General features: G+C 42.0%; 2 protein-coding genes and 1 long non-coding RNA gene across 6 annotated transcripts in view; 2 read left to right on the top strand and 1 right to left on the bottom strand.

Annotated features, from left to right (window-relative positions):
- Positions 1-994: 994 nt before the first annotated feature.
- Positions 995-15,489, bottom strand: LOC147577433 (uncharacterized). Of its 3 annotated transcripts, none has more exons than XR_015240290.1 (4): positions 15,079-15,489; positions 9,259-9,374; positions 4,949-5,051; positions 995-1,759 (listed from the first exon to the last, which is right to left on the bottom strand). It is a non-coding gene; the product is annotated as an uncharacterized LOC147577433 (long non-coding RNA). The 3 variants fall into 3 exon arrangements; XR_015240289.1 differs by having other exon boundaries at positions 4,949-5,016; XR_015240291.1 differs by having other exon boundaries at positions 995-1,214; positions 4,949-5,016.
- On the top strand, positions 15,350-22,446 carry ADPRH (ADP-ribosylarginine hydrolase). Of its 2 annotated transcripts, none has more exons than XM_086675349.1 (5): positions 15,350-15,494; positions 16,345-16,444; positions 17,614-17,939; positions 19,220-19,580; positions 21,000-22,446. In XM_086675349.1, exons 3-5 carry the CDS (start codon positions 17,627-17,629, stop codon positions 21,412-21,414), a joined length of 1,089 nt encoding a protein of 362 aa, XP_086531475.1. In that variant the 5' UTR covers positions 15,350-15,494; positions 16,345-16,444; positions 17,614-17,626; the 3' UTR covers positions 21,415-22,446. The 2 variants fall into 2 exon arrangements, with proteins under 2 accessions (XP_086531475.1, XP_025769765.1); XM_025913980.2 differs by having other exon boundaries at positions 15,369-15,704.
- PLA1A (phospholipase A1 member A) overlaps positions 19,261-23,856 on the top strand; it is a 33,972-nt gene continuing 29,376 nt past the window's right edge. The window contains exon 1 of the mRNA XM_086675347.1: positions 19,261-19,380. The gene's annotated coding sequence lies outside the window, so the exon portion shown is untranslated. The remainder of the gene's footprint in view (positions 19,381-23,856) is intronic.

The raw sequence follows: 23,856 nt of genomic DNA, 5'->3' as shown, positions 1-23,856 counted from the left end.
GCTGACAGTTTCCAGGTGGAGAGTTCTAGGAGACATTTCACGAGGTTCTCCAGAAGGTCCCAGTGGGGTTGAGTACCAGTTGCCTGCAGCAAAAGTCAACGTGGTAAAGCACCCTTGTACTGGCTTTTCTTTCTTTCCTGTCTCAATCCCCCTGTCCTATACCACTGGACTACATTCCCAATAAACTAGGCCTTTTTTTCCAGCTTTGCTTTCTGCAGAATCTAGGGTAAGGCAGGAGGGATACTCTTTCTTTTCTTTTCTTTCTTTCTTTCTTTCTTTCTTTCTTTCTTTCTTTCTTTCTTTCTTTCGGAAAAAAAAAATCACAGTTTAAGCTGCCATCTATCCTAATATTTTTCAGTGTTAAGGAAGGCACTGAAATCCCTTCATACTAAAAGCTGATATGGAAGGATGACACCCTCTGGGTGTCCGCAGGGTGGGGAGGAGTGACAATCATCATGAGGGAAGAGAAGGAAAGAATAAAGTCTCTTCCACTTCATGACTGTGCTCAGGCTCTCCCCAGGCCTGGACCTCACCTGGGGGAATGTGTCCCAATGCTCAGCTAATGCTCTAGCCTCAGAAAATTGCTGACTGCCTTTGAGACAAGTCTTATGCACACGAGTGAGTAGCAGCTAATGCAATGTGATCTGATAGGTCCACTTGTATAGTATCTCTCCTGGTAGCATCCACAGCGTTAGTGCCTCTCTGCCGGGAGATGGAGCTGTTTGGGTTGAAGGGAGGGTCTTCAAACTGAGATACCTCTACCCCCAAAGTTGCCTGCAGGTTTTCAAAGGGTATGCAGGCACTGGTAATTTTAAGACAATCCATTTCCAGGTTTTCAGTTTCTTTATGGACTCTTTCATAAAACTTACCTGCGGTGAGAAGGACCTTGTCTTTCTCCCTGTTAGAGAAGAAAAGGTCACTTCTGACTCAACTTTAATGTCACTATGATACAGTGTTCTAGAAGGTGAAAAAACTTCAGGGTGCCAAATAAAGAGACAATTTGAAATACTGGTGTTTTAATCAATATTGCCTTCTTACATCAAGACAATATCAGCCCAAGGTAGGGGGGTTTCATGTCCCTCCCATCTTGGCCATGTTTCTGTAGAGGTAGAAACAGATGTATTGTAGAGTTGGCGTGGCAGGAGAGGCAGCAGCTTCTATTTAATAAACATTGCCTCTTCTACTTCTTGTCTATTGGCAAAGGCACCATCTCTCTGAAAGCAGCCAGAAAGAGCAAAGAGAGTGTGGGTAAGAAATGGGGGAGGCAGAGGCACCTTGCTCCACACCAGTGATAAGTTTGTGCCAGGGTTCAGTGGCTGACTGCTCTTAGAATATTCAAGTTCTACAAAGCATGCCGGTAAGACTTTATATGACAGGGGCCCACTGCATTTTCATCTTCTCTGTTAAAAAAAAAAAAAAAAAAAAAAGCTTGGTGAGCATTTTCATTCATCTGTGTCTTGGTCTGAGCCTCAGCTGCATATTTCGAATAATGATGAGGAAGGATGTTAACAACTTCCACTTTACAGTTGCAGTGACCTTCAGCCTCTCAGTGGAGGGGCTGAAATGCTCCTCTGGCTCCTTCCCCTGCTTCATTCAAAGTTGTTTATAACCTGCACCCAGCATGGGGTGGCAAGATCTAGGCTATAAGACCATGGTCCTCCCAAGTGGTGCCATAGTCTGCTAAAGCTGGTAGAAACGTTATCAGTGTAAGAGTGGTCATCTCTTCCTCTCTGAATGCTGTCACACTCTTTCTGGTTCTCTGAAATAGAAATCACTGGAATTCTTAAAATGAAAAGAACAGTGGAAATTCAGAGTTAAACCTTGTCTAAATTAAGGGCTCTATCCCCAATGCCCACTGCTCCTCTTCTACCTGCGTTTGGCATTACATTCTCTCTGCCTGAAAACCTTGACTGTTCCTTAACTTTCTAGGTGCCTTTCCCTGTCTCTCTGCCCATCCAAACATCTTCCTTCCTGAAAGGACCAGACCAAATGCCTTTTCCTCAAGAAGTTGTCATTGATTCTTCTAATCCCCATCTGCTCTTTCCTTTCTCTTTGCTTCTAACGTATGTACCACTCCTTTGGCATGTCAAGCCAATTCCCCTCAAATGTATGGAGTTTGTACTGTGAACCTGGAACTGTGTCAAGCAATAGGGATGCAAAAAGGAACAGAATGGGAGAAATAAGAACAAGGTAGAGGGGCCCTAAGAAAAAGAAGCAAGAGATAGCAGAGAAAAGGACCAGAGCAATCAGCTGAATAGGGGCCTGCAGAATAGGAGTCCCATACCTCCTCCAGAGCAGTAGTTCACTTCTGTAAGTCATGATTTCCCACCCTTGGATTGGGAGATCCATCCACCAGTAGATTTTGAAACCTTTGGTTCACTTTCTACCAGATGGTCATCAGCCTCTCTGCTTCTCCCAATCCTGTTGGGATTTCCCTCCCACAGGGACAGAAGCTCAGCTGGCCAGCTGGATCCCCACGATCCCCTCCTAGGGTTTGCATTGGGCCTCTGGTACTCCTAACAGACTTGACTGCTCACTGGGCTGGCTCTCAGTGAGTAAAAATACAGTCTCCAGGAAATGGAAAGTAGCCACTCCTATGGTGAAGCCTGGGGTAGAGAATCTAAAGAGTGAAACCAATGACTTCACAATGGCAGCCGGTTTAGGCAGGTTTCCTAGTGGTGTCAGGCCACTAGAGAGTCCCTCAACCTCCTCCCGTGGCCACCAGAGAAATCAGTCCAAAGCTGAAGGGATTTAGTCTGAGAGCACTGTTAAAGCTCTTCACTGGGGGCACCTTGGTAGCTCAGTCAGTTAAGTGTCTGGGTGACTCAGTCAGTTAAGTGTCTGACTTCGGCTCAGGTCATGATCTCACAGTTTGTGGGTTTGAGCCCCCTGTTGGGCTCTGTGCTGACAGCTCAGAGCCTGGAGCCTGCTTCAGATTCTGTGTCTTCCTCTCTCTGCCCCTCCTCTGCTTGCGCCCTATCTCTGTCTCTCTGTCTCTCTCTCAAAAATGAACAAACATTTAAAAAAATGTTTTAAAAGCTCTTCATCAAATTCTGCCTTTATGGTGGGTACTTGCTCTTCTGCAGAGGCTTCAATTCCTCAAATTCCTTCTCATATTCAAACAGCAGCTAAATATCTATGCAAGGTGTGCTTGAAATGGTGCTGTTTCTGGGAAGACCTGCTGAGAGATAAATTCCCCTTTCTAATCAAGCCATGCGATTTCTCTTTAATTTTATGAATAGAGTTCAACTACTACTCCCCATCTGCCTTTTTGAAATCTGGACACTGTGACCTTTTGTTTTGGCCTTTTGGTTTTCCCCTTCAGTTTATATTACATTGTCAATAAGAAACAAATGGCAACTATTACTTCACTTTTCAGAAAAATATTCAAGGAAGAAAGGGGAGAAGGGGGAGGAAGGGAAGGAGAGGAGAAGGAGGAAGAGGAAGAAGAAGGGGGAAGAAGGAGGAAAGTAAAGGAGGTTGATTACTCCATTTTAGGGGTGCATAAGTAGCATAGAGGGCTTAAACAGTAAATAACACCCTACTGTTAAAATCTTTAATTCACATGACCTTTAATTCATTGAAGCTTGCTTTCACCGCACTATACAGTCCCGTTGTGAAAGCACCAAGATCATTTCTAGTTTCTCTTTCTCCTGCCTGGTGATTGGCTCCTTTCTATGTTTCTCAGGAGACAAGGAAAATAAAATAGAAAACTGAAAAGAGTGGCTTTTGTAAATTTGTTAACAGCTCTGGTGGACAGTGTGGGTAGGGGGAGGGGCAGCCAACGGCTGTAGTGACTCTTAATTCCCCCAAATCCTGGACTGGCCAGGATTCCAGAGCAGGTCCCTACCCTCAGGCACAGAAGCCTCGATTCTCCTGGACACAGTACTTGTCTCTTCTTTTCTCAAAGGATCACGCAGTAACATGCTGCAATGTCCTTTGAAGGAAGCCCTTACCAGTTTAGTCAGAAAAAAAAAAAAAACAAACAAAACTTCCCTAAACACAACCAAACTATCTCCTGCTTTAATTTAAGATGATTTTCTCTCATTCAGTCATCCACAGAAGTGGGGAGCATTTGTGTCCATTATAAGCCCAAAACAAATAAACAGAAACACTTCAGGGCAATAGAGCATCATTACCAAGCTCCTCAAAACCACTCAGCCTGTGTGAAACAAAACCTCAGCTTTCCATTGCTTTTTTTCTCTGAGTTACCCAGTTTAGCATCCTTTCTGTTGTTGCCTGTTACTTTTCTCTGGATCCATTTTCTACATGTAGTTAACTGGGCTCATTTAGAAAGAATCCACATAGGTGATTCCTGGCCGTGGTATGTCATACTTCCACTCATTATTGCCACAATTTCCACATATTTCCACAAATATTTTGTTGGCATTTTCATCATACTGCAGATGCATATTTAGCTAGTTGCTCTGGGGATGAGCAACTGTGCCTCAGCTCGGGAGAATATGCCAACCTAAACCTGCATCTTCACTTTCACTACTACTACTTCTCCTTCTCCTCTTTCTTCTCCTTCTCCTCCTTTTTTTTTTTTTTTTTTTTTGCTTCTCCCGCGTGCTGGCTGTTTGGGTTATCACTGGGCTTCTGGCAATTTTTAAATTGTCTTCTTAATTATGCTTCAAAAATCAGCCCAGGTGTTATTTTTTCTGGACGCCTTCTCTGAACACTCTAAGATGGTAATGTCTCTCTCATATCTGCTGACCTTGTATCTTGAACATTCTCCCTTGTCACAGTCCTCATGGCCTAATGTCATTATACTTTACCAAGTCTCCTCTAGTAGCATGATTTTTGCCTTACCTCTGTAATTTTGGGGAGCACCTGGCAAAGCACCTGACACATTTTATGTGCTGTATAAGTAAGGGTTCTCCAAAGACACAGAGTCAATATGTATATGTATGGAGAGAAAGAGATTTATTCTGAGGAAGTGACCCACCTGATTGTGAAGGCTGGCAAGTCCAAATCTCTGGGGACCCAGGAAAGAGCAGATGCTGCAGCTCGAGTCTATTGACACAAAATGAATGAACCTTTTAGAATTTCTAAAAAAAGAAAAAGGAAGAGAGTTTTATTCAAGCTCAAGTTAGGACAGCTGCCTGAGATACACAGTCTTCACAAAGAAGAGAGTGCTCCAGTAAGGGAACATTTGGTGTAGGGTTATATACATTTATTCACACAAAAAGTTACAAATAATTAGATGAAGAACATTTCAGTAAGTTGTAGGCCTTGTCTTAATTTTCTAGTATATGCAAGGGGCTATCTGACTTTAATCGTGTGGGAACAGGGAAATTTCTTACTTTTTCTTATCTTTTATGCTCAGAATGCACCTCTTTGGTTATTTTCTTCAATGAAGCAGATGTACAATGTGTACCCTGGGCAGAAATAGAGCCCATCCTTTGAGGTTTTGCCGAATCAATTTGACTTGGTAAATGTTAAAGTACAGCTTCCCTAGAAGCATGGGAGCCTGGCCCACAAACATTAAAAGTTGAAAACTTCCTTTATCAAGTCAGAAGACAGTCTGCTGTCAGACTTCCTACTTCCTTGCTGGAGGTCAGTCTTTTTTCTATTAAGGCCTCCATACTGAATTGGTCAGGCCCGATTCTGTCATGGAATATCATTGGCTTTACTCAGTATCTACTGATTTCAATGTTCATCTCATCTAAAAAATACTTTCACAGAAACATCTAGAAAAATGTTTGACTGAATATCTGGGTATTATTGCCTAGCCCAAGTGAATATGTTCACCAAGTCCTCTGAATTGAATTGATATGTGGACAGCTGCTTTGGGCTTCCAATGTCTCCTGTACTAGCTTTTTTCTGGTTTCTTCTAAAAAGCCTTTACTTCATCCCCCCTCCCCCAACTTTAATTCATTTTAACAAATGTATATTGAAATCCTATTCTGTGGTATGTTTACCTTTGAATCTTTTAGTTATTTTGTGTCTGCAAGAGTTCAAGGGGCCCTGCCTATTAACCATTTCCTGTTAGCGCTCTCTCAATCTCTTTTTTTTTTTTTTAGCTCTCATGCTTTAACTAGGTGTGGTATTACACAATGAAGACATGAAGTGGCAAAGACTTGTTTTATAACCTGTTTTTCAGTTATCTGTCCTTCTGTTTCCCTTCAAATGAACCAGTTTTGACAATACTGCGGTTGGAGAGCAACTGAACTTCAGGGCCTCATTTTCTTTGTATCAATATGAAAGGGAGTTTATGCTAGAGGCATTACCTTATCTGAGCATTTGGAATCAATTATGCTAAAAAATACTATCACTAATGACAGAAATGCTTACAATGTAAAGCTTAGTGGTTAAAAATAGGATAAAAAATTGTATATACAAAAGGATCCACATTTTTTTCCAAACACATGTGAAAAAAATAAAGATTTTAAGTATATACAGTATGAGTGATGAAATGTGAGTGATTATGTTTTTTCTGTGTTTTCCAAAATTTCTTTACACGCATAATATGTAAAAATTCTAATTGTGAAAGATTAAAAGTTTCCCCTTAAACTTCTCCTGGCAAACTCTCCCATTATCCTCTTGAGAGGTAATCATAATCATTATTAACAACTTGATGTGTATCCTTTCAGTCATTTTATACACACACACAGCTCTTCTTTTTTTTTTTTTTTACATAAGACCATATATATTCTTCATTCTCAAATTTGATATTTTTACTTAACAAAATATCTCTAAGCTCTTTCCATGTGAGCTTGATTATTTACCCAAAGTCTACTGATTTAAATATCCGCCTCATGGTTTTAAACAGTTCCATAATTATGCCATGATTTAGGAAAAGGTAACACAAACTTACTTCCCTGTAAACAGATATTGAGGTTATTTCCAAGTTTCAGCTATTAGAAACAATTCTGCAAAGAACATTCAGGAACACTTATCTTCATGAACAAGTGTGGGTATTTCTTTTGGAAAGATTTTTAGAAGCTTTCCCAACATTTCTGCTGAAAGTATGCATTACTTTTATCATTAAAAAATGTAAACATTGTATTAAAAATTTTTTTAAAATATCATGAGTCAGCAGCCTAAAATGAGATCACATGGCTGGGTTCACTCCATGAGAGAGGGTCCTATGTCATAGCATATACCTGGTAACAGTTGGTCTTTAATGTCTGTAGGATATATAAAGATCACTCCTGGACATTGTTAACAACTCTTTAAGAAAAGTACCATTATTTCCACCTTACAGATGAAACATCTCAGAGATTAGGTTTGAGTCCCTCAAGTTTGTTTCTCAGCAAAAGCCTCAAAATGGCAAATAATACTGAATTGGTGACTAATGAAGATACTTGCAATATGTCTTCCTCAATAAAACTGGGGGTGGGGAACTAAATCTTCAATGTCTCTGTCTTTCCAGTATCTACACTAATGTCTAGCACTAGTAAAATGCCAGATAAATATTAGTTCTTGGCAGATTAGCATTCACTCTTTCCTTTATGAACAAAATCTTGATTTTTGTATAAGTATCCATCTCTCAGGGAAGATGTTTTATCCTTGATCAAAAAAACCCTCATAATCTAACAGTGATTGGTTTAGTCTTGGAGGGGAGCACAGGAGGAGGCTTTCTTAACAGTTTCTTCATCCTTAAAAGAAGACATACTGTCTTTTCCCATTGGACATTGTCTGTTATTGTAATTGGACTTTATATCTGTCAGAGATGTCAGCTTGGGGACAAAGCTAACACAGTGAGACTAGTGGGGCAGAGAGATGAAAGGAACTGGATACTTGATAACAAATAATTAACCCTGGGGATTTCTGATATATATATATATATAGATAGATAGATAGATAGATAGATAGATAGATATATAGATATATAGATATAGATATATATATAAAGATAATCTAGATATGTGTAGACATTTGTTATGTAAGATAATAAGTGTCTTTATTATTTAAGCCTGGTGAGTATGGGGAATGTTAGGGGGGTATAGAAGAGTGTAATGGTTATTGCAGTTATTTGGAGCCAACTGACAGATTGTTCTTTTGGTTTTCCTGACCATGTCCTTGATGTCCTTGATGAGAAACATTTTCCAATGTTTGACCAAGAAGAAAAAATGTCAGTAGGTGTTGTCAACCTTAAAAATAAAATAGCCAGTTATTTTACCAGCAAAATGAGTTTATGCAGGAATAGAGGAATTGCAATTTGGGACATGCAAACTCTGGTAAAACATAGTCAAGATCCAGAGAACAAATGAGAGGGGCTTGGTTTTATAGAGGAATGGAGAAGTTGAGAGGGGTGGTTTTGAATGAAAGTTTATTAGAGGAGAGCCAGAGTTCAGGGTTGTGGCTACTTCTCAATGGTTGAGATGTGGCAGTTTCTCACTGGCTGGGTTGTTGCTGGGCAAGAAGAAAATCTTCATCCCTCTAGTTGGGGTAGTAAAGGAAGCTGTATATAAAATAAACTGTAATGCATGGTATATGCATACGAGCTTTCCTCTTCAGGGTGGCCTGACTCCATTTTGAATGAGGCTTTCTTTTATTCATCTTCACATTTCCCCCTTTTGTTCAAGACATTTCCTTGAAAGCATCACTGATCAAGAGTCAGTTTTTCTGCATTTAGTGATTTTGTCCCTTGGTACCGGGAAGGGCCTTTCCTGGTTGTCATGTCCCATGTCAGAGGGAAAGTGCACAGGATGGAGAAAACATTGAGGTCACATTTGAGTAACAAGGAAGGGTAGGGGGAAGAACTCTCAGGCATTTCCCATCTAAAGTTTATATCTTATCAGGGCCATAAATAACCATTGGAGATCATCTTGAAGTGTTGAGTTGAGGGTGAGTAGCATCACCCTATTTGGTATGTTGCTTCTACAAAGGTTTGACAGGTAACGGGTACAAAGCTTAAAAATGATTATACAAAACAGAATTAAAAGCAATGTGACAAATCCAGTTTGTGAGATGGTTCTAAACTGGGAACCCCAACCTGAAGGTAACCAGAAGCCAAAGGACCATGGATCATTACATGAAATTTATTATAGCCAATGTGCTTATTCCCTAGTTTTATGCAGTTGGGCATCTACTTCCCTAGAAGAATTTATCCATGTGCAACAGGTGGTCTTGCCTATTCAAACCCTTCCTTGTTCAGTGCGTAGATGATTGAGGGCCATTCAATTATCCAAAACTACTTTAGGCAGCGAGTCACGTGACTGTGTTTGGGCCCCTATTGTCTTGGCTATGGTTGGTTAACTCTCCCAATATCAGGGACAGATTTCTGGTCATGTGTTCATTGGTACTTACTCTGGTCCAAGGGAGAAAGTCTTTTCCTCCAGCAAACCCAAAGTCCTGAATGCCTTCTGGAAATTCCTGTTTAAGATGGCTGTGGAGGCTTAGTGGGGTAGACCAGTGGTAGGCTTCTGGTTTGTTATGAAGAGAAAACAGAACAGTAAATACAGGAAGAGCATATTGTCCTTTGATCCTCCAGCCATCATGACAGTGAGCTGCCCAACTATAGGGGCCATTGCCAAAACCTCCTCATATGAGGAGTAGCCAAGTGGAGTACATAGGGCTCTCTCACAAGTATTAGTATTTATGGACCCTTTGGTTGGTAATGGAGTGTTACCATTATTATTACATATTGAAAGTGTTATTATTACATATTGAAAGACCACCCTAATACATGGGTTTGAAAGCAAGCCTACAAATAGTCTGATTTATGCTGAATGCTGTGCAGTATCTTTTATATATTTTTTTAATGGATCTCATTCTCCCACTGCAGGGTTGGGTTAAATTGAGGTAAGGAACACGGGTATATGGATTTAGTATTCTAACTTTATAAAAGGGACCTGTGGAACAATTGGGCATACAGTGGCATCTGGGATTTCAGCAAAATTCATTACAGGTTGAACTAAGGAGTCACTGCTATAGTGTGTTTTCTGATGGCAAATCTAACAATTGGAGCAGTTTCCCCCTTTTACATGGGATTGGCAAATGCATACAATGAAAGAGAGATTGAAGAAAGGGTGAAAATGAGCAAGGGAAAGAAGGCTTATAGGCCTTGGCTGGTTATCTTAGGAAAGCTGTCTCCTTCAGCTGCCATCTGCTTCAACTCCTGGAAATCTTTACTTTCAGGTCACCAGTTGATGTGCAGGCCCAGTTGGGGTTTGGTGTGTTCTTTAGATGTGACACATGGATCCAAGGGTTATTCCCTAGAGTTTGGCAGAATTGGGGTTTGTAAACAGCCCCTGCTAGGGGTTGTTGCAATGAAGTTGAAGAGAGTCTAGTCTGTCTTTTCCAAGAGAAAAAACCTCTGGGTTATAAGGAGTAATGCTTGAGGTATTCACCTCCTGGGAGTGTACTATGGAAAGATGGTTCTACTAAAGCATGGTTATTTTCAACAAAAGCAATTAGGTCTTTATACTATTGAAGTAGATCTTCCTTTAATCAGCTGTATATCAAAGGACACAGGAGCCAGGTGCATTGGGTGCCCTGTGATTATCAAAAAGGGTGCAAGTGTATGAGTTCCGGAAGGTGTGGACCTAAGACTTAGAAGGACTGATGGCATTGCCTTTGGCCACAGAGTTTTTGAGGAGTCTCTACAATTTTTGCCAACTGAGTCTTAATGATGCTATTGGTACATTTAACTAGATGTGAGGATTGAGGGTGGTAAGCACAAAGTGTTGTACAAGTGTCCAAGTAGCACAGACCTTCTGATGCACTTGACCAATGAAGTGAGTTACCCAGTCACTATGCAGTTCGAGGGGGGTTCCCCAGCTAGACATAATCTTTTCTAATAGGATTTTAGCCACAGAAGGGGCAGTAACTTGCCTAAAAGGAGAGAAAACATATGTCCAGTGAGAAAACATACAAACCATGATTAAAACATAATTTTATCCCTGAGGTGGAAAAAGCTGAATGGCATCCATTTGCCAAACCTCGAATGGCCCATTGAGGAATTTAAAGTTTCCAGCAGCAGCTGTATTTTGTATTTCTCTAGGTTGTATCTGGGGCAGGTGGAGCAAGCAAAATAAGCACTTTTTGCAGCTCTATAGGTATTTTCCCACCAGTATGGGTTCATAAAAGTTATAATTTTATCAGTGGACCAATGATTCAAAGCATGTACAGTAGTCAGAAATGGGAATTTTAAGGCCTCTGGTAGGATTGGGTTTCTATTTGGGCCAAACCAAACTTCTCTTTTTATTGAACCAAAAGTTATTAGATTTCTAATTTTGTTTTTGCATTTCTGGGGACAATTGTTGAGCCTCTCTAGCCATTTTTTCTAGATTATCATTGGGGGAACATCCTTTTGGACCATGACAGAGGCTTGGTTGTTGATTCTTTTGAGAGCAGTGTTCTTTTATGTATGTATGTATGTATGTATGTATGTATGTATGTATGTATGTATGTATTTAATGTTTATTTTTGAGAGACAGAGAGTGTGTGAGTGGGAGAGAGTCAGAGAGGGAGACAGAGGATCTGAAGCAGGCTCTGTGCTGACAGCAGAGCACGTAATGTGGGGCTTGAGCTCACATGCAAGATCATGACCTGAGCCAAAGTCAGACACTTAACCAACTGACACTCAGGAGCCCCTAGAGCAGTGTTCTTGGTGGAAACATCAGAAAGGTGGTTTGGAATGCCCAGGGACCTGAATGACAGTGAAAGCAGCTAGTAAAAGTATAGCATCTAATAATTGTATGGCACATAATAAGCCTCACTGTTTCTGTAGCAGTCCAAAGTCATGAGCCACTCCAAAGGCATATCTACTGTCAGTATAAATATTTGCAGTTTGCCCTTGGCTAAATGTAGGCCTCAGTTAGAGTACAATTCGGCCTGCTGGGCTGAAGTAGCCAAAGGCAATGGTGCTACCCAAATAACTTTAAAAGGAGTTGCAGTTGTATAGCTAGCACAATGTATATCATTTTCACCTTTTAAAAAGAAGCATCAGTAAACCGTGAAAGGTTAGCATTATTCAGAGCAGTTTCTTGTAGGTCACCGTGGGGGTCAGAAGGCAATTTGTCGGTATTAAGCAGTCGTGACAGGTTTCGTCAGTGGAAGAAGGGAGATGAAATAGCAGGGTTAAGGTTATTACGGTGAGGAAGAATCTTGGGAGAAGTGGTTAGCAAAAAGATTTTACAGGAGGCAAGAGGACTAGATGAAAGGTGTTGAGTATGGTGAGAATTTAGAAAGCTTCTACCATGTGGAGTACAAGAATAGTTGTAGGGGAGGAATCTCATGATTATTTCTTCAGTGGCCTTGACTGAAAGGACTGTGGCAGAAATGGCTGAGACAAGGAGAGGTACCCTTGTACCATAGGGTCTAGCTGTTGGCTAGAATACTGTTTGGGTCAACAGTGGGCCCCATGTTTTTGGGTGAGTACCATAAGAGCATTCCCTTCCTTTTAACATAGAAGAGAAGTTGATAATTGGGATGTCCAAGGGAAGAGGGATTTATTAAGCTTTCCTAAGACTTTAAGTCATCTTAGTCTTCTTAAATAATACGGTCAGGTTTATAGATTTTAGTAAAACTTATAGGGATGGGCCACAAGAGAGAAGTCTGGACAATTTCTACAGTCAGTCGCTAACTAGCTCCAAAAATCTCATTGTTGGTATTTGGTTTTTGGTTTTTGGTTAAGTTCAAGATGACATGAAGCCTATTTGGATCTAAATGTAGTCCTTATTCCATAATCAGGTGCCCTATATATCAAACCTGAGTTTGAACAAACGACAATTTCTTCTTGGAGACTTTATGTCCCTTTAAGGCCAAAAGCTTTAACAAATGGATGCTGTCCACCTGTGAAGAGGCTTGAGCAAGGATCAGAGAAGCAAGTCATCTACCTATTGTAATAGGGCATAACCTCCAGGAAATTTTAGGTCATCTAGATCAGCCTTCAAGGTTTGTCAAAAGGAAAACGTTTCACATGAAAATATGCTCAACATCACTCATCATCAGGGCACAGTAAGATACAATCTCACACCTGTCAGAATGGCTAAAATTAACAACCAAGGACACAACAGATGTTGGCAAGGATGTGGACAAAGGGGAACCCTTTTGCACTGCTGGTGGGAATGCAAACTAGTACAACCACTCTGGAAAACAGTATGGAGGCTCCTCAAAAAATTAAAAATAGAGCTACCCTAAGACCCAGCAATTGCACTGCTAGGTATTTATCCAAAGGATATAAAAATGCTGATTCAAAGGGGCAATGTTTATAGCAGCACTATCAACAACAGCCAAATTATGGAAAGCGCCCAAAAGTCCATCGAATGACAAATGGATAAAGAAGATGTGGTATCTATCTATCTATCTATCTATCTATCTATCTATCTATAGATAGATACCTACACGTCTATACACATGTATATATATACATACACACACACAGTGGAATATTACTTGGTGATCAAAAAGAATGAAATCTTGCCATTTGCAACAATGTGAATGGAACTAGAGTGTATTATGCTAAGCGAAATAAGTCAGAGAAAGATAAATACCGTATGATCTCACTCATATGTGGAATTTAAGAGACAAAATAGATGAATATAGGATAAGGAAAGGAAAAATAAAATAAAAAACAGGAAGGCAAACCTTAAAAGATTCTTACAGAGAACAAACTGAGGATTGCTGGAGGGGTGTTGGGTGGGGTGGTGGGCTAAATGGGTGACAGGTATTAAGAAGGGCAATTGTTAGGATGAGTACTGGGTGTTATACGTCAGTGATGAATCACTAAATTCTCCTCCTGAAACCATTACTACATTATATGCTAACTAACTTAGATTTAAATAAAAGGTTTTTTAAAAAAGGAAGAAGAGGTTTCAATTGTTGTTCTTCCCAAGTAAGGCACAGATACTAGCTGGCCTAATGCACTGGGATGCTAAAGAAGGCACTACATAAATCAACCACAGTAAAAAAAAAAAAAAAAAAAAAAAAATGCCATTTCAGCAGGGATGGAGCTAATAAAGTATGGGGATTGGTAACAACAGGGTGGTGAAGGATGACAACACTATGCCTCAGAGGTCCTGCACAAATCTCCACCTGCAGCCATTCAGTAGCATGAATGAGTCAGTAGTCTATCTAAGTGATAGCAAGGTCCACAGGCATCATAAAGTAAAAGGAAACTAATGGCTAAGAACACCACCAGTTATTATTTATATTCAAGCCAAAGACACACTTTTTCATGGATTTTTACGGAAAGAGCACTGTGTAATATGCAGAATATTTATGAACAGACATCTTAAACTGAAATAGTTATGAGTTTGATAGGGATGCTTATTAAAAATGTCCCTCACTAGGAAACTTTCTCTGACTACATCTTCAGAGGTTGAGTGAGTTGATTTTTGTAAAGGATCAAAAAGTCACTTTGGCTAACGGTGGAGGTAGAGGTGGGGGTTTGACTGGAAAAGGGCACAAGGGGACTCTCTGGAGTAATGAAAATATTTTGTATCTTGATTATGGTTATAAATATAAACTCATTGAACAGCACACCAAATAAGTGCATTTCACTACATGTAAATTGTATCTCAGTTGAAAACAAAAACAAAAACTCTCAGTCTGGGTAGTTATAGCCAGAAAGATATAGCATAGAAAATTAAAGACATAGCAAATTAAAATTTTGGTGTATAGACTTCATACATATGGTGATTCTAATTCTTTTCAAAAGTGGCATTAACTTATTCAAACAAAAATACTGTTAGTTTTTCTTTGCTTTTATTTACTATCAGGATTCAAAACTTCTAAACTGCTACCAAATAAATGATGAATTTACATTAACTTAATCCTGGGGCACCTGCGTAGCTCAGTACCTTGAGCATCTATCTGACTTTGGCTCAGGTCATGATCTCACAGTTGGGCTCATGAGTTCAAACCCCACAGCCCACTGCTCAGAGACTGCTTGGGATCCGCTGTCCCCTTTCTCTCTGCCCTTCCCCCTGTTGCGCTTTCTCAAAAAAAAAAAAAAAAAGAAATCTAAAAAATTATAAAAAATATAAAAATAAAATTAATCCTTACAACCACCATAAGAAGTAGATGCTATTATTTTCCTGTTTTATGGGATGGGCTCAGAACCCCGACAAAAGCCTTGCACTCCGTACCCTTTCCCCAGTACTTGGTCACACACTGGCTCACCAGAACCCAGAAGAGCTGGTCAGAGGAAAGGCCGAAGCGTCATTAAGGGGCTACAGGTGAGTTATGGACACTCGGATTGAGAGTCTGGTTCCCTGAGCCCTGACATTCCGAAATGCCAGGCTCTACCCAGCCCTGTCCCCAGCCCAGGTAGCCAGTGACGCAGGTCCCGTTGCCCCTGTTCGGGCGCAGAAGACCACAGCGCTGCCGGGAAGGCGAGGAGCGGTTGTCCACGGTCTGTTGAACCTGCGCGCGGTTCCCTAGCGCGGCTGCGCGGCTCCGCCCTTGAGCTGGGCGCTCCGCTCGGGGTGGGCCGTGAGTCACCACACACCGGATGCAGCCAGGCCCTCCGCGCACCCTGAACTCTCGGCGCTCGGCCCCTCCCTGATCCCGCGCGCGTTTCAGTACTCGGCGATCAGGTACTCCTCCCCGCCGTCCTCCAGCACCTCAGCCGGCGCCCTCCTCCTGGCAGTGCCCGGGCCTGCCTGCCCTGGGTCCTCCAACTCGTCCTCGGGGACGAGGACCCGCAAGTCCAGCCCAGCGTTCCAAGAGCGCTCGCCTTTCCGGCGGTGAGCAGGTGCCCACCCCGCCCCCCTGCCTGGGCGTTTCCCACCTTCCTCCCCACCAAAGTAAGTAAATAAAACGAAATCAAAAAGGGGAAGACTGCCAGGAAGAAGATGTGCACAGACCGTAGTTTTGAATTTATTCGAATTTATAGTTTGGGGGCGAAGAATATAAATGGCAGAAGAGTTTAAGGAATAACTGTGTTCTGAAAGCAGGAGTGTGACATGTAAATGTTAACATGTACATGTACATGTTAACATTTCCAAGGAAAGAGATGGTCATCGATCCCCCCGCCCCCCAGCTTGCAACGCACAAAAACACACATTCACAAAAAACACACATTCGGGTGGAGCTAGAAGGAATTGCAGAAAAGAAGCTGAGAGCATACCCGGCATTCAAATTTGGTCCTCAAAAGCCAACTAAGCTTAGTCTCTGAAGGTCTCAGCACAAGATGGGACCCTCCACTCTCCTATTTACTGATGGGAAAGTTGAGGTCCAGAGTGGGTGGTTTGTCCAGAGTGATGCACCTGATTCTTGGCAGAGCCAGATCCAGGAGCCTGAACTCCAGTTCCTAGGCATCGTTTATAAATAATAAAATATGTAAATAACATTTTATAAATACCCTTTGTGAGTCGAGAAACTCAGCAAGATCCGTAACTCGGTTTTGGTATGCTCAACCCATCTTCATTATTTACTCTTCTCTAGGTGCTTGCCAGCCTGCATTCCCTGGCCCACAGCAGTGCAACTGAAAGGGGACTCCTGGAAGTCCTAGGACTTGAACATAACCCTGAGTAAAAGGTTTTAGGTAAGTGGAGGGGAGGAAGGGCGTGGTGGGTTCCAGGAAAGAGCTTGAACTGAGGGGGAAGTTAGCAAGCCCAACTGCAGCTAGGCACGTTTAAAAGTGCCTGGCCTATGCGAGTAAAGTAGGTGGATAGAGTAGGGGGCAGATGGTGAAGGGCTTTGAACATGAATGCTGCAGGCAATACGATACAACCAGAAATTGGAAATGCAACTACAGGGAAACCAGCACTTCACCAGGGATTAGATCCATGGAGGGAATCTGAGATCCCAAGACTGTTTAAGTCAAATCATTTAGCAGGAAGACAAAATTAACATATTGCTGTTGAAAGGAACGTGATGGGGAGAAAGTATTCTAGTTGAATAACAGAAAAATCTTTTCCCCTGGTTGCATACGAATAATAAAAATGGTGCTTACTATGTGGTAAACACTGTTGTAGGTGCTTTACAAAAATTTATTTACTTCTCACAATAAACTGGTGAGGTTGTTACTATTTTTGTCACCATTTTAGAGATGTGGAGGCTGAGGCACAAAAAGGTTGCCCAAGGTAGGTAGATCTGTGTTGACGCAGAGTGGCCTGGAACCAGAAGATTCGGGTCTCGGTGCCTCCATTCACTGGTTGTGTCAATTTACCATCTCTGAGCCTCAGTTTTCTTATCTGTGGAATATATACACTAATCCCTGCCTACTACTGAGGTAGAGAATATGCAGGTGCTTTGCAAACTGTGCATTGTGATGCCAGTGGAAAGTACCATTATTTAATAAAGGAGGGATGCACTTCCAAGGCCAAATCCCAACTAAAAAGAAAATGACAAGCTTGGTTCGACTTGCAGAATTTAATGGGCTTGCCACTCAAAGAGAGGCAAAGATGGAATCAGTTAAAATTGTTGGCTGTGGAGTCAGATGGACCTAAGCTGGAATCCCAGTCCTGCCACCTATTAGCTTTGTGACCTAAGACAAGGCACATAACGTTTCTGATACTGTGTTATCTTGATGATCCTCAATTTACTCACGTATAAAATGGGTCTAATACGTTCCTCATAGAGCAGTTGTATTACATGAGATGCACTTCATACAATGCCTACAATTAGTAAGTGCTCAATACAATGTAGAGGGGCCCATTATTTTTTCCAATTCTTTTTCTTCATCCTCTGTATATCTTAATATTCCCCCAGACACCGCCTCATCATGTGTGAGGGACTGATGGAGAGGTATGTGGCTGCCATGGTGCTGAGCGCAGCTGGAGATGCCTTAGGGTACTTCAATGGGAAGTGGGAGTTTCTTCGGGATGGAGAAAAGATTCACCAGCAGCTGGCCCAGCTTGGTGGGTTGGACACCATAGATGTGGAGAGGTGGAGAGTCAGCGATGACACAGTAATGCACCTGGCCACGGCAGAAGCTCTTGTGGAAGCTGGGAAAATCTTGGATTTGGCTCACCTGTATTCCCTACTTGCTAAGCATTACCAAGACTGCATGGGAGACATGGATGGCCGAGCACCAGGTGAGTGCAACCACTGGAGGTCCTGGCGGTGGAGAATAAAGCAGCCCCAAAGCAGTCATTTAAAATGTTGATTGAGATGTAAACATCAAGGAGACAGTTATATTTTGTAGTTGTGACAAAGATAGAAACAACCCAGATGTTCTTTAATTTATTTATCTGTAGTGACACATTCACAGCCTTTTAAAATAATGCAGATTGGGGCGCCTGGGTGGCGCAGTCGGTTAAGCGTCCGACTTCAGCCATGTCACGATCTCGCGGTCCGGGAGTTCGAGCCCCGCGTCGGGCTCTGGGCTGATGGCTCAGAGCCTGGAGCCTGTTTCCGATTCTGTGTCTCCCTCTCTCTCTGCCCCTCCCCCGTTCATGCTCTGCCTCTCTCTGTCGCAAAAATAAATAAATGTTGAAAAAAAAAAAATTTTAAAATAATGCAGATAAATATTTACTGATATGGAAAGATATATTAAGTTTAAAAAGAAAAAAAGGACTACAAAACACATAGGGCATCCAAAGGCTCATTGTTGCTCTGGGCCCATTGCTCCTTTTCCGAGGCCTGGTGCTCCTCACTCTAGAATCCACAGCCTCTTTCTGACATTCAGGATCTCTAATCCTCAGGTTCTCATTGGGTTCTTTAAAGGCTTGGGCTTGGAGTCTGATGGTTTTGATGGGGCCACTGATTAGCTGGTTATGTGATTTTGAGCAAGGTTCCTAATCAAGCTCTGAGCCTCAGCTTATTTATTCATTTTTTTAAAATATTAATTTATTTTGAGAGAGAGAGAAAGAGAGCACATGTACATGTGCAAGCTGGGGAGGAGCAGAGAGAGAGAGAGAGAGAGAGAATCCCAAGTAGGCTCCATTCTGGCAGAGCAGAGCCCGACACAGGGCTCAATGTAACGAACCGTGAGATCATGGCCTGAGCTGAAATCAAGAATTAGATGCTTAACCGACTGAGCCACCTAGGCGATCCCTTTGCTTATTAATTTAAACAAGAGAATAATATGTTAAACCTACCTTTTTGAGTTATTGTGATGTCTCAGTAATAACTGATAAAGACTCCCAAGACTCTCTATATGAATCTGATTCTTTCCTAATAATCATACTAAGGGTTGAACGGAGAGTAAGGAACAGTGTTGGCTTGGGGTTTGGAGTTTGGGAGCGTTCATCATCATACTTTTTTGGCTTTCCCTTTCCATCAAAGAAACTTAGAGACTGATCTTGGTTCTGTCTTCCTGCCAGGGCCTTTGCTTTGGTTACACTGACCCTCTGCTCTACCTAACTCTTCTCAGGGGGTGCGTCAGTGCAGAATGCCATGCTACTGGAGCCAGACAAGGCCAATGGCTGGAGGATTCCCTTTAACAAGCACGAGGGCGGCTGTGGGGCTGCCATGCGTGCTATGTGCATCGGTCTCCGGTTCCCCCACCACGGACAGCTGGACACGCTGATCCAGGTGAGCATCGAGAGTGGCAGGATGACCCATCACCACCCTACAGGCTACCTGGGAGCTCTTGTTTCTGCTCTTTTTACAGCCTATGCTGTGAACAACAAGCCTCCCAGGCAGTGGGGAAAAGAAATGATGGAGGTGCTACCAGAAGCTAAAAAGTACATTATCCAATCAGGCTACTTTTTGGAGAAGAATCTTCAACACTGGTGAGTTGGTAGGCGCCCGCACCTGCTAGAAAATGATTGCATCTGTGTGTGCACAGGCATGCACACGTGTGCCTAGAATTCATAGATCAAAGCACCATCGTGGTTCTCACCATCTAGTTTTGCTGTCTGCTGGGTTCAGCACCCCCAACTCCAGCCCACCTGCTAAGGATTTCAAGTTCAGTGCCAGCAGTGGTTGCCACCAAGTAGCCAGGTGAAGACCTCAATGAGTAGTTACACCTGTGGTGCTTCCCTGTTGTTTAGGGATCCTATTTTGTATTCCACCTTTCTATAGTTTTTTGGCTATCCTATACTGCTATGAACTTCCCTGCTTATTTCCTGGAACTTGTTTATTCAGTGTTGTCTTGACATGCAATATTTTGAAATCTTTGGTTAGAGTGCCCAAGAGATAGGCTTTTTTCACCAGCTAATTAATAAGGGGTAAGCCACAATTTCCCTTTTTTGTGAGTTCATGTCACATCACCTTTCTTAGAATAAAAATATCCAGAAACTTTCTGCTGAAATCACTTAATGGTCATGATGTTCCGAAGTTCTATCTTAAAAAAAAAAAAAACACAATAGAAGTATGTAAGGAAATGATGTGTTAATTAGCTTGACTATAGTAATCTTTTCACTGTGTATCAGTATATTAAATCATCATGTTGTATACTTTAAATATATACAAGATTTCTTAAGAAAATAAAGTAAAATAAATAAGTTCCACCCTTGAAAGGTGACACTTGACATTATTCTCAATTCAGGAAAAATAGACCTTTATTTCTCACCTTTACCTTGCTATATATCTTCTTTATTCAGCAACAGCTATCAATGCCTTGTTTATATTAATCCTTGGCAAAAATTTATTGAATGAATGCCACTTAGAGCTCATTTTTATTTTTTTAAAATGTATATTTATGTATTTTGAGACCGAGAGAGAGAGAGAAAGAGAGAGTGAGTGGGGGGAGGGGAGAGAGAGAGGAGAGAGAATCTTGATGTGGGACTCAATCTCACAAACCATGAGATTATGACCTGAGCCAAAATCAAGGGTCAACTGACTGAGCCATCCAAGTGCCCCTCCTTTGATTTTTTAAAGCATTTCTTAAAAAGTTTATTTCTTTTGAGAGAGAGAGAGGGAAAGAGAGAATCCCAAGCAGGCTCTACACCATTAGTGCAGAGCCCAGTGTGGAGCCTGAACTCACGGAACCATGAGATCATGACCTGAGCCAAAACCAAGAGTCAGACCCTTAATTGACTGAGCCACCCAGGCATCCCTCATTTTGATTATTTAATACAATTTTGATATTAGTACAAGAAGTTGAAGTCATCTTGGAATTTTCTCTATTCATACATTTATCTGCTACCTTTCCTTATGGTTTTCAAATTTATTTTTTCAATTGACTGTAGAATTTTTCCTTCCTACAGGTCCTACTTCCAAGACCAATGGGAAAAATACCTAAAACTTAGAGGGATTTTGGATGGCAAATCTGCCCCTACCTTCCCCAAGCCCTTTGATGTGAAGGAGAGGGATCAGTTCTATACCTCCGTGAGCTACTCTGGCTGGGGTGGCAGCAGTGGACACGATGCCCCCATGATTGCTTATGATGCCATCCTGGCTGCAGGAGACTCCTGGAAGGAGCTTGCCCATCGAGCCTTTTTCCATGGTGGAGACAGTGATTCTACAGCTGCTATTGCTGGCTGCTGGTGGGGAGTTATGTATGGTTTTAAAGGAGTGAGTTCCTCCAACTATGAGAAACTGGAATACAGAAACCGGCTGGAAAAGACAGCCAGGGCTTTGTATTCTCTTGGGTCAAAGGAAGACACTGTAGTTACCCTTTAGAGAGATGTGACATCATTTCTCGTGGTTTCTCCTCTTATGTAGTCCAGTTTCTTTTCATTTTTTCCAAAGTCAAGAGTTTTAACCTTGTACTCCAGGAATTTTGAGGTAACATGTCCCTTGAGCACCTGAAGCTTATCTTTCCAAATTCATCCTGTCCCCCCTGACTCTGTCCCTCTTTCTGTCCTTTATCTCAGTTGATAGAAGTCAGTATCTCCCCAAGCTAGAAGTCTCATGGCCCCATATTTGAGTCTTCATTTTCATCATCTAATCTTTCACTGAGTTTTTTCTGTGTGTTTCAGGTTGAGTTCTCCAAAAGTGGACTTTGAGACAAAGATTCAATAACAAGTAGTTTATTTGGGAGGTGATTCCAGGAAGCCCTGGTAGGAAAATGGGAGGTGAGACAGGGAGGAGAGGGGAGGGAAGCCAGCACAAGGTGCGATGAGCAGGTCAGCACTCTGGCCAGTTGGGACTAGTCCATCTGGGTTCTCTGTAAGGCACTCCTCAAGAGTTGTCCCACCCAAGGGGCAAGCAAACCTTGCCAGACACCTTTGCTGGGGTGTCCATCCGTCACCTTCCATTTGGCATTGGTTGAGGACCACTCCTAGGGACGCTAACTCCCTGGTACTTCTTGGCCTGTCTTTTGTGCAAGCCAGACACAGATGTCTTCGGGCAAAGACTCAGAGGTGCTTGCAATGGCAAGCTGTACAGTGCATGGGAAGAGTGAAGGAGGTATGTGGGGTCCCAATAGCATCTGCCAGATGGTCTGCCTCCTAAATGTCCTTCACAGCTGTTACTCTTTTACTTTCTCGCACCAGTATTTTTCAGTTGGATTTCTGCAGTCCAGGGTACTTAAGTCTGGGGAGATGCTGCTCCAAGCTGTACTCTGTACTTTGCTGGCCATGACACTTAACGAATTGCCAGTTTTGTTGTTTTCTCTTGGCTTGTCTTTATTTTCCTCTAGACACAACCTAGCAAAGTGCCTGGGAACATGGGAGGTACTTGATCAGTATATATTAAATGAATGTTGTTAATTACCTCCTGTCTGGTCCCTTAATTCCAGTCTTGCCTTCCTCCTTGCCCTCCAGAGTTATCTTTGCAAATCAGTCATGCTGAACTTCTAATCATGTTCCAATGAATACTCACCCCCTTTCTCCATTTCTTAATGCTCTTCCCTCTCCTTTTCCACCTGGTAGATGCTTACTCATCCTTCAAGCCCCAGCTCAGGTAGAACCTTCTGGGTGAAACTTGCTGTGATTATTCGGGCACTTGGCCGCTTTCTCCTCATATACCCACAGCCTTGGCTCCAGGCTTGTCACCACACTGGTCCTGTTGAGTGGTGATTGGGTGTCTTCTGAGGACAAACTCAGGTTCCTTGTGAGGAATTATCTTATTCTCTTTGTGGCCTGTCTGCTGGCCCATGAGAGACATTCAATAAATAGGTTCATCAAATTGTGTTGATGTGAATGCTTTCAACATGCGGTTCCACATCTGTTTCAGACACATCTGTTCAGACACCTGCTACTTCACGGTTGCCCAGAGTGACCTGTGATGCACTGTGAGAGACAGAGAGTCTGATGCTTTAACCATGCACATGTGCTGACCTACACAGCTCTGTATTTGAAGCAGGACTCAAGCAAGGGCATGGAATTTATTATTCTTTTATACGTAAAGGGAGAAGGAAATTCCTAAGTTCATTTTCTGTCTCAAAAAACTCTCACACGTGTTTATATATTTCAGAAAACAAACACGTTTTATATATTACAAAAGCAAAAACAGGTTCTTTGGTAAGACAAGCAATTGGAGTTGTAGACGTTCAAGCATGCTGGGCTACAATTCACAGAACACTGTCATACGTCTTAAATTCAGATGTCTTAAAAGACTCCTTTGTATAAATATTCTGAGCACAGTTTTAGAATAATAGAAAACACATACAAGATTTATACAAGACATGCAACATTTATACAAGATTCCTGAGCAGAATATTAAGGTGACCCTCGTGACTGCTTTCAATTTCCCAGTTGGTAAGAACTGACTTTATAGCACAGAATAGTGTGTGCCTTTCTGCAGATGTAAGACAAGAGGAAACATTTCTCCTGGTTGTTCTGAAGTGTCTTTTTCCAGTAGTTAGGAGCCTAGAATAGACAGAACACTAGAGTTCTATTAGCACTGGCCAAACAGTAGACCTGCTTAAATCTTACAGTTTAGAAAAGAGCAGAAGAGCATTTTAACAAGTGGAATCTGAGGCATGACCTGTTTTACCTCTGTAGCTAGTTTGGTAAGTCATCTGAATTTAGTAAGAAGCAAACATTTTATTTTTCTCCAACTACTGCCTTCACAGTACTGTGTGGAAGCTGCTTTTCCTGTCCCTTAGAATATCACATTGTTTTTGGTCCTTTGGTGGGGGTGGGGGTGGGGAGTGTATTAAAAACCCAGTCCAGGGGT

Source organism: Puma concolor, chromosome C2 (genome assembly GCF_028749965.1).
Source record: "Puma concolor isolate L17-30 chromosome C2, mPumCon1.1.hap2, whole genome shotgun sequence".
In the NCBI taxonomy this organism is placed as follows: Eukaryota; Metazoa; Chordata; class Mammalia; order Carnivora; family Felidae; genus Puma; species Puma concolor.
Note: the sequence above shows the minus strand (reverse complement) of the source record. Positions and strands in the feature narration are given on the sequence as shown.

Excerpts from the sequence above, each read along its gene's own strand:
- ADPRH (XM_086675349.1), top strand. The coding sequence starts at position 17,627 with ATGTGTGAGGGACTGATGGAGAGGTATGTGGCTGCCATGGTGCTGAGC. Across the intron at positions 17,940-19,219 it reads CATGGATGGCCGAGCACCAG|GGGGTGCGTCAGTGCAGAAT; the intron begins GTGAGTGCAACC and ends AACTCTTCTCAG. Across the intron at positions 19,581-20,999 it reads GAGAAGAATCTTCAACACTG|GTCCTACTTCCAAGACCAAT; the intron begins GTGAGTTGGTAG and ends TCCTTCCTACAG.